The 17,682-nt window shown below is 30.9% G+C and overlaps 2 protein-coding genes across 2 annotated transcripts; one reads left to right on the forward strand and one right to left on the reverse strand.

The window, feature by feature from the left end:
* Positions 1–458: 458 nt before the first annotated feature.
* LOTGIDRAFT_121721 (hypothetical protein) lies at positions 459–6,109 on the forward strand (the record flags this gene model as incomplete). Its single annotated transcript, XM_009059205.1, has 6 exons — positions 459–557; positions 697–799; positions 3,691–3,809; positions 4,804–4,924; positions 5,306–5,412; positions 5,936–6,109. Coding segments are annotated over 6 exons (723 nt in total), but the record flags the coding sequence as incomplete, so codon positions are not given.
* A 4,746-nt stretch (positions 6,110–10,855) lies between these two features.
* Positions 10,856–15,447, reverse strand: LOTGIDRAFT_121828 (hypothetical protein; the record flags this gene model as incomplete). The annotated part of the gene is made up of 6 exons (XM_009059206.1): positions 10,856–11,015; positions 11,421–11,547; positions 11,702–11,703; positions 13,009–13,133; positions 14,715–14,887; positions 15,384–15,447. The coding sequence occupies 6 exons, from the start codon at positions 15,445–15,447 to the stop codon at positions 10,856–10,858; spliced, it is 651 nt and encodes a 216-aa protein (XP_009057454.1).
* Positions 15,448–17,682: the final 2,235 nt, after the last annotated feature.

A 17,682-nucleotide genomic window follows, 5' to 3' on the forward strand; every position in this document is an offset into this window, starting at 1 on the left:
AAAGTCAAGTTTCGAAAGTTGGCATACCTGTATAGATTAATCAGATCTCAGTCATGTTTTTATTTTGCAAATTGTTTTATATCATTGCCAAAATACACGTATGCATTCTATCATGTGAACACAATAGAGGCTACAGTTTTATGCACATTTTTTATGAAACTTGGTTCATTGAGATCTTGGAGAAGTGAAGTTTTTATGACTAATATCAAAATATGTGTAACTGGAAGTGAGAGAAAACAAAGAATTCTTACTGCTGTTTTGGGCAAAAGTAGCCTTACTTGGAATAGAATAATTATGCTTTGGTTAAGGCATTAAGAAAAAAACCTAAAAAGAAGTCATTATTTGAAAGATTGTAACAAATTACAATTATTTCCTTACATAGTCGGACAATATGGACTATTTTTGGATTTATTTTTATAGCCTATCATAAATGGTTGTTATCTTTTATAGGGTCTGTTGAACAGGAATTGGCCACTAGAACACTACACATCCAGTCAAAAAGATTCTACTTGGATGTTAAACAAAACAGACGTGGTCGCTTTATCAAAGTGGCCGAGGTGAGTTCACTTAAATTATATAAATGTTTTGAAAACTGTATAAAAGAAAATAAAAGCATTATGTTTCATGACTTTTATGAAAATTAAGCTAACATATTGCTAAATCTAAATGCTTGAATTGAGATTTTCTGAATTGCAGGTTGGTGCAGGGGGAAAGAAAAGTCGCCTCCTTCTCGCAATGTCATCTGCAGCTGAATTTAGAGATTATTTGACTGATTTTACAGAACATTATGCATCATTGGGTAAGTTTTGTTTTTGTTTATCATTTTGGATATTTTATATTGTTTATCATTTTCATACTTTTAATTCATTCAAAGAACTTTCAATGCATGAATTGTAGTTTTTGGTTTCTTTAATAAAAATCCAGAATTTCAGTTTTGTCTCTGTTTACAAAGGACAGACAACAGGATAAGACAAAATGAATATGCCTCTTTTATCAAGAAAATAGTGCTTATTGAATGATGCATATTCATCTGTTGTTTCAGAAGAGGGCGGAGATAATGAAAGTAAGTCTTCAAAATATCATCATGTATTAACAACAACAATAGTTTCTTCTTTGCTTGCTCTAAAAACCACAATATTGTCTGATAATTCTAAATGTAATCCTTGGTGAATGGATATTTTCTTACATCTCATATAAGACCACTCAACAAATAATCTCTATTATATTTTAGTTCAACGTCAAGTACATCAGAAAGCAAAATATCAGCCATATTCTTATATAAGTTGAAGTAGGAATACAGTCAGCTAATTTGTAGTGTCATTTTTTTAGTTAAAAAATCGGGGTTAGTGCTCATGTTGCCGAGGTGAAATAAAAATTCTATTGCTGAAGATTCAAGATTAAAGCTGATGTTTGAATAAGAGCAGTTTGTGACAATAGTAACGGTGTTTCAAAATTACGTATGTTACGACAAGTAGATACATAGAAAGTTAATGATCTAAATATAAGTTATCGCCCAAATCTCTATAACTAACAGGCTTGAGATAAAAAAAAAGAAGGTCTCCTGGAAGTTTTAGGTTTTAACCAACAATTGAAAATGTTGTGCTTTATTTCATATTGAAAAGTTTGTAGAGAACAATTTGTTTAATTTTATGATGCTTTATTAATGTGTGGCAGCCTTGTGTTTTTACAGATGTTCAGGAAAGTTTCTAATTTTAACAAACATGAGCTGAAGTTGGCCTATCTTGTCCATCCAATCATTATAACGCGTCATGTGCATCCGTCATGCGTTAAAAATCGAAATGATTGGTTTAAGAGGGTACGATTTCATATATGCGGAAGCAGTATCCGTCAAATGGTCTCCGTCATACGTCAAAAATAAAATCGCCGGATGTAGCGATTTTTGATGCATCTGGACGCCTTTCCGCATGGAGATCTCCCAAATGTGACATATTTTGTGGAGATTCCCTGTCTTTTTTATGCACCAAAGCATCCATCTGTCTAGAAGTCCGTGCGTCAAAAGAAAGATAACGCATACATTTAACACACATATGGAATCATATTTGACGCATGACGGATCCGCAAGGGCCATTTATGTCCACATGACGCATCCGCATGACGCATATATGGAATTTAGCTTTAGAGTTTCATTCTGAATATTTTGACATTACTGAAATTGTCTATAAGCGAAAATGTCTAAAACAAGCTAAAGCATTTACAAAACTTTCACAGTGAAAGTGATCTCTCTTTCTGATTTATACATACTCATCAAATTAGGTTATTACTGTGTTTTAGAGGTTTTGCTTGAGATTGTGAAGGATCTGAATGCCAAAGTTTTATGTCCTTAGAAAGAAATCTCTAGATACTAATTATTAGATGCTTGAACAACTGCTATGCCTGATTCAAAATCAGAGTTATTATGGTACTTGACATACCAAGTGTTAAGTTGTCTTATTTGAGATGTTTAAATAAACTATGATAGATAGATTTTTAGTAACCCCTATATCTGTTAGGTGGGGCATGTTGGATTCAATGGCTTAATTTTGTTATGTTTTTTTTTTCTCCGTAAGACTAACTCACCCTATTTTTTTTTATTTTTTTTTTATTTTTTTTTTTTTACAAGAATTGTCCTTCAATAATCTGTGTAATGCATCATTGTATGTTTCCTTGGATGTACTAGTACCATTGATCAAAGTTGAAATTCTGGATTCGGTTCATAGTTTAGAAATTTGTGTAATATTGGCATGGATATTGATTTTATTCTATAATCAGGACAATTCATCATTTTCATAGTTAATCACATTTATTTTATGAGCATGCTTGTTAGTAAATCGTCTGTAAATGTCTGAATTAAAAATTAAAAGGGGTGTGGCTATCTTAATTTTCCCCTTGTCCACATGATAGAGCTAAATTTTAGCTACCATACCACGTTTTAAGAAATAGATTACCACAGGAAACTTAAATTGAGCTCTTTAAGCTGAGAAAATGAAATTGACAATTTATGTATTTTATATACCGTACTGGTAATGGTAATAATGAATTGGATAGATTTTGAAAATTATTAATCAACAAAAATTTTGCACTTAAAGTATTTTCTGTCCGTTTAAGCATCAAAGTACGTCAGGTTTTCTAAAAAAATTTCACCATCTACAACTCTATTGTAGATATTATTATGACTTTACATCCATTTCTTTTATGATTCAACAAACACATAACATGCAAGTTAGACTGCTGTTACTTACTTTATTAACATTCTCATGTATTGATTCTACCCATTGCATGACAGGCTTGGGAATGGAATCAGTCTTGAAATGACGTTCTAAAGCTTCATGGTACATTTTTGTTGAACTATAGAAGAAACTGGTATGTTTGATAATAAATTGTGGAATGGATAGCTGAAATTGAGCTCTATCACGAGGCAAAGCAATCACTTGATACTATAAGCCTTAAAATATTACAATATATCACCAGCATTAGATAAGCTTCTTGATCACTCACTTTAGATTATGTTTGTATATAACAATGAGTGTCATTTCTTCTAATAAATTAACACAATTCCTAGTACCATATGTCACATATATACCTTTTTACTTACCTTTATGTATAGAATAAGGAATTTGATTGTAAATAACACTGTGCTCAATAAATTTGTATTGAATGATTTATGAAATTGTTGTTTTTTTGTTGCTGTAGGTCCTACTAATACAGAAAATCCTCCAGAAGATGGTAAATTAAAAAGTGAGCTGATTGTGAAAGATAACAGGCGCTATTATTTGGATCTTAAAGAAAACCAAAGAGGAAGATTTCTTAGGGTGATTATCATAATCGATTTTTTTGTCCATTCTGTCTGTCCCTCAACATTTCTGTTTGCTAAAACATTTAGATTGAAGATCTTGACTATGTAGACAATATTTTGATAAACTGTTTTGAGTTATTGCCCTTGATTCAGTTAAAACATAACAAAATGTGATCTTAAGCTCAATTGAAGTTGCAATTTTCTTTAGATTTTTGATTGAACATGGTATGATCAATGGAATTGATAAGATCTTGAATGAGTTTGAATTGTGTGTTTAAGTTGAACTCTGACCATTTTTTTTCGTGAACACAATAGAGATCACAATTGAATTGATAAGATCTTTCGAGGAATGGTTTTGAAATTATTGCCCCTGATTAAGTTAAAATTTCTTTGTGAACACAACACAACAGAAACTACAGGGTTCAATTGATTATTGTCTGAGCAAAGTATAGAGTTTTTTGAATTTTTTCGATATTTTTTAGAGAATGGGAATATCAGTCTCAAAATAGTACTGATAGTCTTAGAATGTGTTTGCATTGACAAAAATATAATCTTTTGTAAGTTTATCTTGAAAAGAAAGACATTTCTCTCCTAGAAATGTCAACCCTAAAAGTTTCGACTGAAAATTTTACTCTATAAAAACAAATTTTGAAGACATAATTTCTGCTTATGTTTATATCTTTGCAAAGACATTCTAACACTATCAGAACTATTTTGTGGCTGATATTCCAATTCAATATTAAATTCACACTGCTTTATTGTATCAAAATATCAACAAATTGACCTCTCACAAAGTGTCAAACACAATAATACTGTGAGTGGTGTAAATTAGATTACAAGTATAACTACTAACTACTAATTTTGTAATTGTAAATTAAGTTTATATGCTGAAGATCTGTCCCACGCATGGATTACTATCTAGTTGGTTTTGGTTGGTAATGATTGCTGTTCTTACAAATGTCAAAAACTTAAGCAGAATATCCAGCTTATGTATGATTTATTACTTTCAGGTTTCACAAACTATACCACGTGGAGGTCCTAGGTCCCAAATTGCTATTCCTGCCCAGGGGATGATCGAATTTCGAGATGCCCTTACTGAACTTCTGGACGAATTTGGTACTGATGACCAAGGTATTTCAAATGAATATATTTCAGTAATAGTTAATTTGATGACAGCTGTAGATAATTATAGGCCTTTAACAAACATTATGGCACTTTCGAAATTTTTGTCAGAATTCATTATCAGTTGATTGATAACATCTTTCAAATCGTTAGTGTTGATCTCATCTAATATCCGTTAGGATGTATTTCAAAATGAATCTTTCAAAAAATCCAAAAGCTTATGTGTTTAAAAATGTCTTTGATCCGTATGAGGTTTGATAATTTCCAAATGAAACGTACCTGAAATTGCATCAATCCAGTGAATTAGATGTTTGTCTGTTAGGTCCAAGGGGAAGCTTAAACTTTAAGTCTTGTACTGAGAAATATTTATGACATTTGTCTTGATTTCAGAGCCTCAGAGTGATTTGCCAGAAAGTCGTTCAATGAGAGTTGAAAATAAGATGTTTTATTTTGATGTTGGCTCTAATAGGAGAGGTGTATATATGCGTATTTCAGAGGTAAGTGAAACATTTTCTTGTTATATAGACAATATATATTGTTGACAGGTATGTGTGTCTGTCCAACCATCCACCCATTTAGATTTACCATTTACAAGATTCTACAGTTTTATGCAATTTTGCTAGACTTGGTATAAACATAAAAAGAATTTATAGAATTTTTGTCTCCCAATGAAATTGAAATTTTGAAGTAAATTTTGATTGTACATTAATTTCAGGCAGTAATCTTTCCTTTATAAATTTCAATTGGTTATAACATTTTGGCTGTAGCCCATTTTCTATATTCTAATATTGATTTATATTTGTACATCAAAATGAAATGTGGAACGTATACAATTACCTTTAGATTTTGGTCAACTTGGTGAAATTTGTTTTTAATCTCCGAAGGATGAACATGAAAGTAATGGAAAAATATTTTTTTGAATTATTGCCCTTGCTCTTGAAAACGTATTTAATCTTCTCCTACATAATAATCATATATAGCATTAGATTTTAACTTTGATGTTAAACTTTTTTTTTATAGGTTAGAAATAATTTCCGCACAGCCATTACCATTCCGGAACGTTCATGGGGCAGATTTAGAGACATCCTATCTGAATTTTCTGATAAGTCGGATAAACAAGAGAGGAGTGATCGTAGTGACCGTAGTGATAGAAGTGATCGTAGTGAACGAGCTGAAAGACAAGATAGTCAATAAGCTTGTTTTAACTCTATCAATTTAATGAAAGAATGACAGAGGGAATGTGCTTGGTCTAGATTACTATTGTGTGTGATGATAAACTGAGCTTTGTGATGCACTGAGAACACTTGAAATTTGAAAGAGCATTAAAGCATCTGTGGAGGCTATATACTGATAGGAAACCTAATATGAAGCACTGATAAAGTAAATTAAGAACGTTGAATAAGAATGTTTTGGCTAGTTCGAAAGATTTTACATAAAACTGTGATTCCCACTAAGTGGACAAAAATGAACTTTAGGGGAGAACCTAAAATTATTTCAAAGACATTAATTATAAAATGGCTATCATCATATTTTTTCATCTTTATAAAAGACCATTTATCATATTTATAATAAAAGAAATAATCATATCATCAGCTATATTAGTTCTATAACCAAATTTAAGTAAGCACATTTCCTTTGTCAATTGATGAAAGTAGTTGTTGAAGAGTTCCGGCAGGATTAATGGAGAAATGGTACATGGTGGAAAGTTTAACGTGATTGTTTAATATTGAAGTTCAGTAGTGATACTCTGTTTTTAATAGTATGGTTATGGAGACACAAGGTTTTTAGCTCCTTCAAAAGCCCTATTTTTCTTTTGATTTTTCTGGGCAATTTGTACATTTTGTAAGGATAATGCAAATAATTTTTGCAAGATTATAAATTTCTGAAATAGATGCCCAAATTTAGGTAAAAAACAAAGCTTACATCAGTGTTTAGGAGGCACTGCTTTTAACCTTGTGCTTATATATTGTTGTGTTGTCTTGCAGTGGTATGATATATACGCTGATTATATATATATATTATGTTATATATTCATTGTGTATATGAGAAAGGAAAGTTGTTTTTTAGACACAATAGCATTTGATTGGTCACTATAAAGTAAAAAGAATTGGTCTGAATTGTGTAGGTACCGAATTAGTGTGTGCTTAAACTTCCATCCACATTTACCTCCTCTTCTATTTAAGTATATATTAAAAACTTTGTGGTAGATTTATTAAGGAATATAAAGGGACAATATTATAATTAAAATCGGTCTTGAAGAGGTATCTAAACTTTTTATATGAATCAAGGACACGGATTTCATTGTTTGCTATTTTCAGTCAGATGTTGTGACTCTTGCAATTCCACCTTTACAAAAATTTCATAATAATATCTAAGATTCCATGTGATATTGACATCATAAAACTCATAGTTTTAGTGGAATGGCACGAACCATCGATGTCTGAAAAATGGGAATGGTGCAAATCGATGTTATCGGTGTCCCCGAAACAAAGAGTCTAGAAAATGAAACTTCTTGACAATCTCTTCAAGATAAAATCAACAATGAAAAATGTCAGCGTAAAATCTGTATCTACTTTAACCCATTTATTTAATTCAAATCTTGTTGGTGTAATACTATTTTGTTACGTTTATTTTAATTTTATTTTGTTATGTTTTCACCGGTGATAAACAAACTAAGTCAATTGATTTAATACCACAGGTACTTATAGCGAATTCCTTATAGTTTCAATTTCAATTTATTTTTTTATAATTTGAAAATAGTCAAAAATTCAGATTTAGTGGCCATTCATTTGTTATTGTATTGGTATATTTGAAGGAAATACTAAAACAGTCCCCTAGTTGAACTGTTTTATCAAGCAACTATATGAATATTTATGTTTTGTTGTAATCTTATCAGTTATTTTCACATTTTGTCTCCATATTCCCCACCATTTTTCTACTACATTGAATGACAATCTTTCATTCAATTTTATTTGTAATATCCTTTTCATTAAAGATTTAATGCAATTCTGTCTCTTTTTGAGGTGCAAATTGACGCAAACAATTTTTGTCTTAATATTTTCTTAGTGCTGAACATTTTCTTTGAAGTTTTAGTAGTTAAAAAGTATACTAACCAATTGTTAAATAGAACTCGCAGTGTTTTCTATTGATAAAAGATTATCAGTTGTTAAAAGTCAATACTGTGGGTTCTTCTTGTTGATGTTAAAACTGTTAACTTGGATATTTATAGTTTATTATTGTGATAAGTTTTGACAAAAGCAAACTTTAAGTTTAATCAGATTTTTGCCTTAAAAATGCAAACAAGTAAGATATGCCGGCAAAAAGTGCTGATATTGTTTGTTATATTTCTATTTTAAAATAAAAATGTTATCTTATGAAAGTTACATAGAATTGTAGTGGTGTTTAAAATTATTGAATACTTGTTGCAAATAGGAAAAAGGACTTTAACATATGTTATTTTAACTGTTATCTTTTAAACAATTTAGTTTCTTGGTTATAATTGTTGATTTAATGTAAATTAATAAAAAGTATTTATAAAGATGTTTTTGTGTCATAGTCCAGCAACACCTTTGTATCAACCACAGTACCACCACCATCATCCATGCTAAGCACATTTTCATTAATATTCATAGTGAATAGTTTGAGTTATTGCCCTTTATTTATTTACACTCTAAAAAGGCCCTATTCTAGATGATTAAGACAAAACTTAGTGAGATGTTCATTATCCCCCAAAGATGAAAATCAATTAAGTTTGAATTAATTAAATTTAAAATTAAATATTTGAGTTATATCCCATGTTCTTTAAAAAAAAAAGACCATACAATTTTTAGCTGTTAAGTATGTAGAATGCACAATTAATAGGACACTTAAATTAAACTGAGATTGTTTATAATGAATCCAGAAAAAAAAGCTTATATCCAATTTATAAAAATATAGAAAAATATTTGATAGTTTGCCTTAGGCCCCGTCGTCAGTTGAATTTATTCACCAGTCGTCGAGTCTTTTTCAACAAGTTGAAAACCCTTCTCAAATAATTGTACAATAAAACATGGTGTTCACTCCTTGAAAATTTTAATAAGCATAGCTTTCTGGAAAGTTAAGTTTAAGGGTCCTAAAGAGAAGGAGTCCTTTATAGATTTTAAATCAATCAAGCTTTTATCATGTATGGAATATGTAGTATTAGACTATTAGTGCCATTTTGCATCAAAAATTAAATGGATATCTTTAAAAGTTCAGAACAGTTAGCTGAATACATTCCAGGATGTTCTGCATAATAAATGTAATATATATAATATTATAATATAGTTAATAACTGAATAGCACATTTATTTGCTTAGTTGAAAAAATCAGTCCTATGTTTCAATGTTTTCAAAAAAACCTTGGTTTAAAGTTTGTAAACATTTTAAGAGGACAAATTTGCAAAATTCTTTATTAGGTCTATCATTTAAAGATAAAGATGCACCATTTTTTGACTAATCATACATTAGTCTCAGAAATGGGAATTGTTTAAGCTAAGCCAATCAGTAATAGTGTTCACAGCTCAGCGTCGAAATTTGAGCCTTCAAAGCCATGTTTGTCCAGAATTATCTGCGTTTGAATCTTAAAATAACAACTCTACATTTCAAGATACTCTGTGATATATAGTAAAGACATATATAAATAGAGGTAAAATTCCTAGTTTGAAGTATTTTTAAAGGAATTATGCAATTTTCTTACATTTCAAGTACTTCTGAAGACTATTTGAATATATTCAAGACAACAATTACATTCAGAGATCTTTGGTCAATTCAATTCCTGTTAATTTAAGATTTTCACTCTGTAGTACATAATATTAGTCTTGGTGGGGCCCAAGCTTAGGTTGTGAACTATTTGTTTCAGTTACTTATTTTGGTGCATTTTTTTTCTGGAGGTGGGGGGCCCCTTGGGGTAGTTGAGCTACTGAGATAACTTGTTGTTCAGAACATTAAAGGGATTGTTAAAAGGTTTTTTAATTTTTTATTTGTGTATCAGGGATACTGATAGCATCATTTTGCACCATTCCAATTTTCATTCAAACTGTTCCTGCAATACCACTAAAACTAAGTGTTTGATGACGTCACAAATCGTGAAGAGCCTTACTAAAAAAGCATATTTTGAGATTAGTGATGTCATCAAACACTTAATTTTAGTGGAATTGCAGAAAATTGAAATGGTGCAAATTGATGACAGATGACAGATCATCTAAGTGTCAATCCCGTTCAGACTGACGGTGCTCTGTATAATGACAGTATATGCTCCATATCAAGCATGTCTATTTTCTGTGAGAAGGAAAAAACAAATTCTTGTCTGATGAATGAAATGAATTATTTTATCTTTGATCTTCAGTTTTGATAATCATTAAGCACCCGTCACCGTTTCTCTGCATTTTTTTTCTTCTATAATTTTCTGTGTTTCGTCAATGGATTTAGTTTTATAAATTGTGTTGTAATATATGTAAAGTTATGATGGCGTTGAATAAAATGTAGACGATAGGTACTCAATCTCAAATCAGAAAAAAACGGAAATGACATGGAGTTATACGCCCTGCTATTTTGCATACAGTGTGCAATTAGGGAAATATGCCAGGTCATGGGCACTAGCATACAGGTACTCTTGACAATCAAAATGTAAATTTCATAACAATGATAATTATATTATTTTACCCAGTCATATTTGTTATATTTCCTCTCTGTGCTATTGATATAACATAACAGTTAAAACAATCGTAATAACTTTATTCACATAATTTTTAACAGATAAAATTTTACAATGCAAAAAATCAGCAATGGTGCAATGCTAAATATGCTCATCTTGAAGTGCAATAGGTGGCAATTTAGCTTAAGGTGCAATACTGACTTCTGCTTTAGAAGGACAGCTTACCTTAATAAAGGATGATTTATAAACAGAAAAGCCATTTCAGTGTTATTTTTTAGCATACGATATTTTCATGGCATTGCTAGGTGTAATCTTAAATCCTTGTAAGGCATCTTTAGCGACACCTGCTTGAACTTCAGTTTCAAATTCAACAAATGCAATGTCATGTCTTCCTGGCACTAGACGAACCTCTTTAAAACCAGGGAACCTAGAAAAGAAAATTTAACAAAAATTTTAAGTTTACGACATTAAAAAAAATACACAAAACTTTTTACCAGTTTTAAGTTTACCGAATAGACCAGCAGATTTTTTTATGCTATAGCTATAGCTATTTTCATAAGCTTCAAAAACAAGTCAAGCATTTTATCTCATTGACTGTTTGACTTACAATTACATAACTATTTAACAAATTTATCACATAAATAAAGTAACTCTGGAGATCTTGGCTGGTGTTTTTTTTTTTTTTGAAAATTATATTTATTGAATGAAAAATCAACATCAATGTTAAATATTTTAAATTTTTCTTAAATTTTTAAAGGGTCAAATATAGAGAGGATAAAAGGTAACGAAAATGTTCGCTCCATATTCCAGTGGTCATTTAAACATTACTTACTGGTTAAATAACATTGATAACATCATTTCATTAGTTTCTTCAGGTAAATTAGTTATAAACAAAATTTGATTTGGTGGTTGTTCTGGAATTGCTGTAGATGTGATTGGTGTTGGGGCAGCAGTAGCAGCTGAAAAATAATACAATTTGGTTAATAATCAATAATAAAATCATGATTTCGTTTACACGGTATCAAGCAATTCGATTGGATAACAGCGGCCAGTTGCATTCGGTTTATAACAGTGTAAACAGAATGTAAACATAAGCTCCATCCTTTAACAGACTACTTTTATCATGGAGTTTGATTGACGTGGCCACTACATGGCATCGATGCCATTCCTTCGAACGTCAACAAAGCCGAAATCGACACATCACTGAATGATAAAGCTGTTTTCCAAATTCCGTCAAATGTGCAAATAGCAAAGCCTAATCTCTACCTCAACATGCTCATATGTGTTTTGTTTATGGTAAGGTTAATTTCTTGATGAAAACCATAATGAACATATAGTAGGCCCTATTATATTTAGTCATACATCTACAACTTTAAGATTGTATATTGTTAATAATTGCTTGCAATTTTTTTCAATTTTCATCCAAGGGCAACCTACGCACAGGAAATCATAAAATTAAGACTTATAAACTGTCTCATTTTTTCGTCTTTATTGGCCACATTTAACACAATTTCAGTGTATAAAGTGTTGCAACTCCTTTGGCAAATTGTAACCATTAAGAATATGGGCGTTTAAAAATATATTTCTACCTGGCGTTGTAGCTGGTGGAAAGTGTTGAACAACTGGTGCTTGAGGTACAGCAGTTTGTCTGAAAAGAAATTTATTAATAGATTAGATTATTTCAATTACCCTTATATCCATCTTTTGGTAACTATCATAATTCATATTTTGCTAGAAGTATATAAATATCTTATCTACAAATATTTGTGACAAGCCTTTAATAGCAACTAAAGAATGATGAAAAGTTGAATATGTGCTTAGTAACAGTGGTGGCACCAGCCTTCCAAAACTAGGTACGAATAGGGGGTGACTGACTTAATCAAAATCTTGAATTTATCCTCTCTAGAATGACATTAAAGAACTTCAAGCATGTCAAGGATAATAAGTAGTTAAAATTTGTAACTCTTTAGAAGTTCTATTATCCATACGAGAAATGTGTGTTATCATTTCCATGTTGGTATATTAAAGGTGATAACTCGAATTATACATGCAAAAATACTTGACAAGATAAAGAGTTTTTCTAATCTAATTAATAGAGTCACTGAGCATATTGATTTGCACTATTCCAATTTTGGTCTTGCAATTCCACTAACTCAGGCTTTCTGTAGCACAGACAATTTGAAACGTTGAACAAATGGTGGTAGTGAGTTCTAATCTCAGTCAGCATGTAAAAGTCTGGAGACTTGAATTAGCCATCTTTCCTCATTATTCCAGTTGACCCAGCTATAAATGGGTATGGATAATCTAAGAAAGATCAATGCTAATGGACCAGCTAGTAGAAAGGATCCTTGTGAATTCTGGTAAAATAGCCAGGAAACCTCTTTATAGCCAATTAAACAGTGGAATAAATTCAAACTAACTTGGCTTGTGATTTAGTTTTCTTCTTTCTTGGTTCGTCATCATCTCTCTTTCTTCGAGGTTCTTCAACATATGTTCCTTTCATTTTGGCTATTACATTCGAATCTTTCTTTGAAAAAGATATTCTCTACAATTAAATCACAATGGACATAATAATAATTGTCTTCATTCAGTTTTCAGTTAATGGTACCAACTGTTTAAATCATGAATTGTCAAAGATAGCTTCCAGGCAACTCATATAATTATTTATATTTAAGTCATAATGCATTTGTTATATTACATACAATTTTATGACCATTGGTAGCTTTGTTTATATTAGGACATGAATGAACACCAACCATCATTTGCTATTGTTTCACAATATTTTTATGGTGTTATATAAAATGAAGTAACATGCTGGAATGTCACATGATTGTATAGGCTTACTTGGGTTTTCCACTTAGTCTATTTATAGTATCTTATGCTTTATCTATTTATAGGATCTTATAATGCCATAATATGTATGGTGGCTGATAAGGGACATGTTAAATGATTTTTATGATTTGTTTTTTAAAATAATTTCTGCTTTAATATTCAATCTGAAAATTAAATCTATCAGGACAATATCTATTTTGAAAAGTGATTTTAACAAAATCTCTCTAAATCTACACAAAAAATATGTATTTATACTGGTATTTATACTCATTTTTTAAAATTCAATTGAGTTCATCCCATCACCGTGAGTAATAATTATGACAAAAAACATCAAGAACAGAGTTCATCTTTGAATAATACTAGTTTCTTTAAGAGTGTCTGCGAGGAAATTGAATGTGTTTTGAGGAAAGAGGGCAATAACTCATATTGAATATTTTCATTTTTTTTTAAAACTGATAGGGATTCCTCCCGTAGTAATAATAACCAATTCACTTAGTTTCATCGAAATCTGTCAAAAATTCTGCCTACAAGACTGTTAACTAGCCAAAAATAGAAAGCGTTTTGAAGAACAAGGGCCATAAAAATGTTTGTTCATGTACACATACCAAAATTCATTGATATTAGATAAAGATAGCTTGCCAGGCAAGGTAATATACACCCAATGGCAGCTTTGATTTTGAATAAAAATATTTGGCAGTACAGTGACAATCACCAGTATGAAATATTCAACCTTCTGTCATACATTTCTTTTGAACTCTTTAGGGCGATACTGATTAATACTGAGTATGAGTTATTGCCCTTTTTCTTGAAAAGGTGTTAAAGGCAAATATTCAATCTTCAGCACGGGACTGAAAAACCAAGTTTTGTCCAAATCTAGCTAGAATCATGCTTTTTAGTGCTTAAGAGCTTAATTTGAATGTGTTTTAAAGCACAACGGCAAAGGGTTCATCCTTGGGTCATAACGAACACTTATACCAAATTTTGTCAAAATCCATCAAGAATTGTGTGGAGTGTTTACGAGCAATTGTGGACGGACATGGGTGACGGCAATATACGCCCCCCATTTGAACTTTTTTTTACGAAAATGTTGGGTATTAAAGGATGGTATTTGATGTCAAGTTTTATTATTTATTACACCAAATTGAGTATACATCAAATGAATCACAGTACTACTAGTGGTATTGGTGATCCCATCAAAATCTCTTCTGTGATTGGTAATTGCTGCCTGTTTTTTCTTTTTGGAATCACCCCATTTAATGTGGGCATATAAAAATATTGATAGAAAGATATTTACCATGGGTTTGTCATAAAATGGAAAACCTTGCATCGACCTTAAAGCATTGGCTGCACTATTAATTTCTTTAAATATAACAAAAGCTTGGCCTCTCATTTTTAATGTCTTTAAGGCAACAATATCCAAGATTTGACCAAACTGCGAAAAGATTGCATACAAAGATTTCTTCAGTTCTGTAAAGAAAAATAAATTGGCATCATAGGTTTAGTCATACAAAGTCATGCAATATATTGCCATAAATAACTTTTCATAATAGTTCAAGTAGTTTCATTGTAGATAATTATATAAGCAAACCATATAACCAATGATATTTCATAAGCACAACAGTACAACATTTCATCAAAATCAGTTCACAACCTTAGTCCTTTTCATTAACAATCCAATCCGGTCAAGAATACAGGTTGCCAGGTAATCAACCATTGGTTGAATACATGGCAAATAACTAAGATTCTTCTTTTTCACAGGGATTGATCAATTTTTTTTACATTGAAAAATTATTGTGTTTTAATAAATGTCATTAAAGAGAGAACAGGCTGTTTAATGAACTTCATTTGGTTCTTACTTATATTTTGAATTTTTGTGGTTAAAAAATAAAAGTTGTTAGATTTACTATTCTCTTTTTAATGGTAATGCTGATGAATCATGACTACTAGATAACAGATTGCTTACCATCTTTTTTTATCTTTTCATTTAGATTGTTGATGTAAATGGTATGATTTGGAGCATTCGACATTTTCAGTTCTCTATTTCTGAAAAAGGAGTAAATGTTTCTATAACAATATCACCAATATATAGTGCAGGTTCTCTAACCAGCCATACAAATCACTTGCCAGATTTCTCTTCAATGTTGTAAAGCAATCAGTTGAAAATATTTTAATTTTAGTTTAATATTTTGCAAATTTTGAATTTTCATAGAAATGAAATATGAACTCCAAAATGTCTTTGAGTTCATGAAAATGCAAATCAATGACAATTTTATTAGGTAGGCTACCGGTATTAGGAAAGAACATTCTAAACAAGCTTGGTAAAAATAGTGGCCACTCAGTCATTTATGTATGTTTAAGCTTATATATCGCAAACCATAAAACAATTCATATAATTTAAAATCTACTTTAAATAAAAAGATGTTTCCAACACATTCCAAACAGTTCCAAGTTTCATTCTTTCAGTACCGGTAATATTAAAGGAGTAGTCTAATTTTTCAGTACCTTAGGTTGGAGAAGGTAAGGGTTCAAATTAATGAAAACCTAATTAGGAGAAAGTTGTCCCTTAGCCCATCTGAAAGTTTTAACACCCATATCCTGATACACGGGTTGGTATAGTGATTTATCCAATTTAACCCAACATTAGCTCTGAAAGTTTACTAATCGGCATTGTTTATCCACATTCATAATAGTTCCGAACTGGCTTATTGTGTACTAGCCTACCGTCTTTACTAAGTACTTTACTAGAAATTATTACAGTTTCGTTTACTCTAAAGATTTTAATATTATTATTATTACTCTAAGCCTAAAACCAAAACCAAAATGTTAAAGAATTCAATTGGCAGAAATTTCCTGCGATTTGCTTGTAAGGAAGTGTGTCTATTTCAAATTAAAATCACTGAACCTTTTATTTCTATGGACCCGAAGACATTTTAAGACAAATGGCATAAAGTTGAAAATTTTATTTTGAATATTTATGAAATGAGAGACAAAATTCAATTCAAAGCTCAATGTAGTCAGAGAGTTGTAGCCTGTAAGTGTAAGAGATCCACTGCGGTACTTTCAGGATTCATTTTCGTCATTTTCGAGTTGATAAACAATGCAATTGCAATTCTGTAAACATTAGTTCATACAGTAGGCCCAATTAATAGGAATATATATTTGAAATAAAATTCTAATACTTTTCAAAGCATACAAACTTTAAGGTGCTTTCCGATAGTCCTGTAACAAAAGAATCAAAAATCAAAACCACACTACAACCTTCCAGTTCCGGTCGATATCACGTTGTTTCATAAATAAAGTAGCCGAGTCTAATACATTACAACACTGAGTCAAAACATTAGATTTCATATTTGGACAAATGGAATCCGTACATATTACGAAGTGGGATATAATTTGCACCAAAAAACGAAGTAATATGGGGGGGGGGGGGAGTTAGTTATGAGATATATTTATTTAGCTTCCTTAAACTTGTTTTTGGGTTTGTTAGTTAGCACTTTGGCTTCTTGACCCCTTCACTGGATTTCTTACAAAACTTTGTTTCATGTGTTTCTTGTCTCAGTGCGCATTTAACATTTATTAAATATTCTTTAAAATTATAAATGGATTGGTCCGATAAAATTAGCGAATGATAGGATAGTTCATTAGATTTCCATTAAGCTGGGTCCGAATTTGATATTCTTCCATGTTCAGATAAGATTTCAGTGATGATGAATGCATTGTGGTTTAGCCAACTACATTATTGGTGTGGACTTTCTAGTTTATAACGTTAATAATTCTATACATATATGTAACCATCATAAATGTCCATATTTTGTCCATAAATGTGAAAGTTCTTTTAGCCATTCTACCATTCTGTTTGATTTAAAACACTTTTAGGCCATGTTGGTCAAGATTAATCTGGAATGTCAAACCGGTCTTTTTCAGCATTTTCTTTCTTGTTGCTTGTTCCATTGGATTTTGGAGAAAATATTGTTGATGTTAGTTGTTTTGTACGAGGTGAACAGATATTATGCATATTAATAAATATCAATCAAGTTTACAAGAATATTAGTTGAATTTCTTTCTCAGCTTGGATTATTGGAGCAAACCTAATTTTACTGATTGAACAGCATCTGAATTGACATTATGAGGAAAAAGCACATGTCCAATACACTTCCTTGAGGGACACATTCTGTAGGCCCACCCTTGTCCATGGTGAATAAGTAAAGTTTAATTACTCCAAAAAAATGAGGCGCAACGTCAGCTTTTTAGCGACTAACATG

The sequence above is a fragment of the Lottia gigantea genome (assembly GCF_000327385.1).
Source record: "Lottia gigantea unplaced genomic scaffold LOTGIsca_38, whole genome shotgun sequence".
NCBI lineage: Eukaryota > Metazoa > Mollusca > Gastropoda > Lottiidae > Lottia > Lottia gigantea.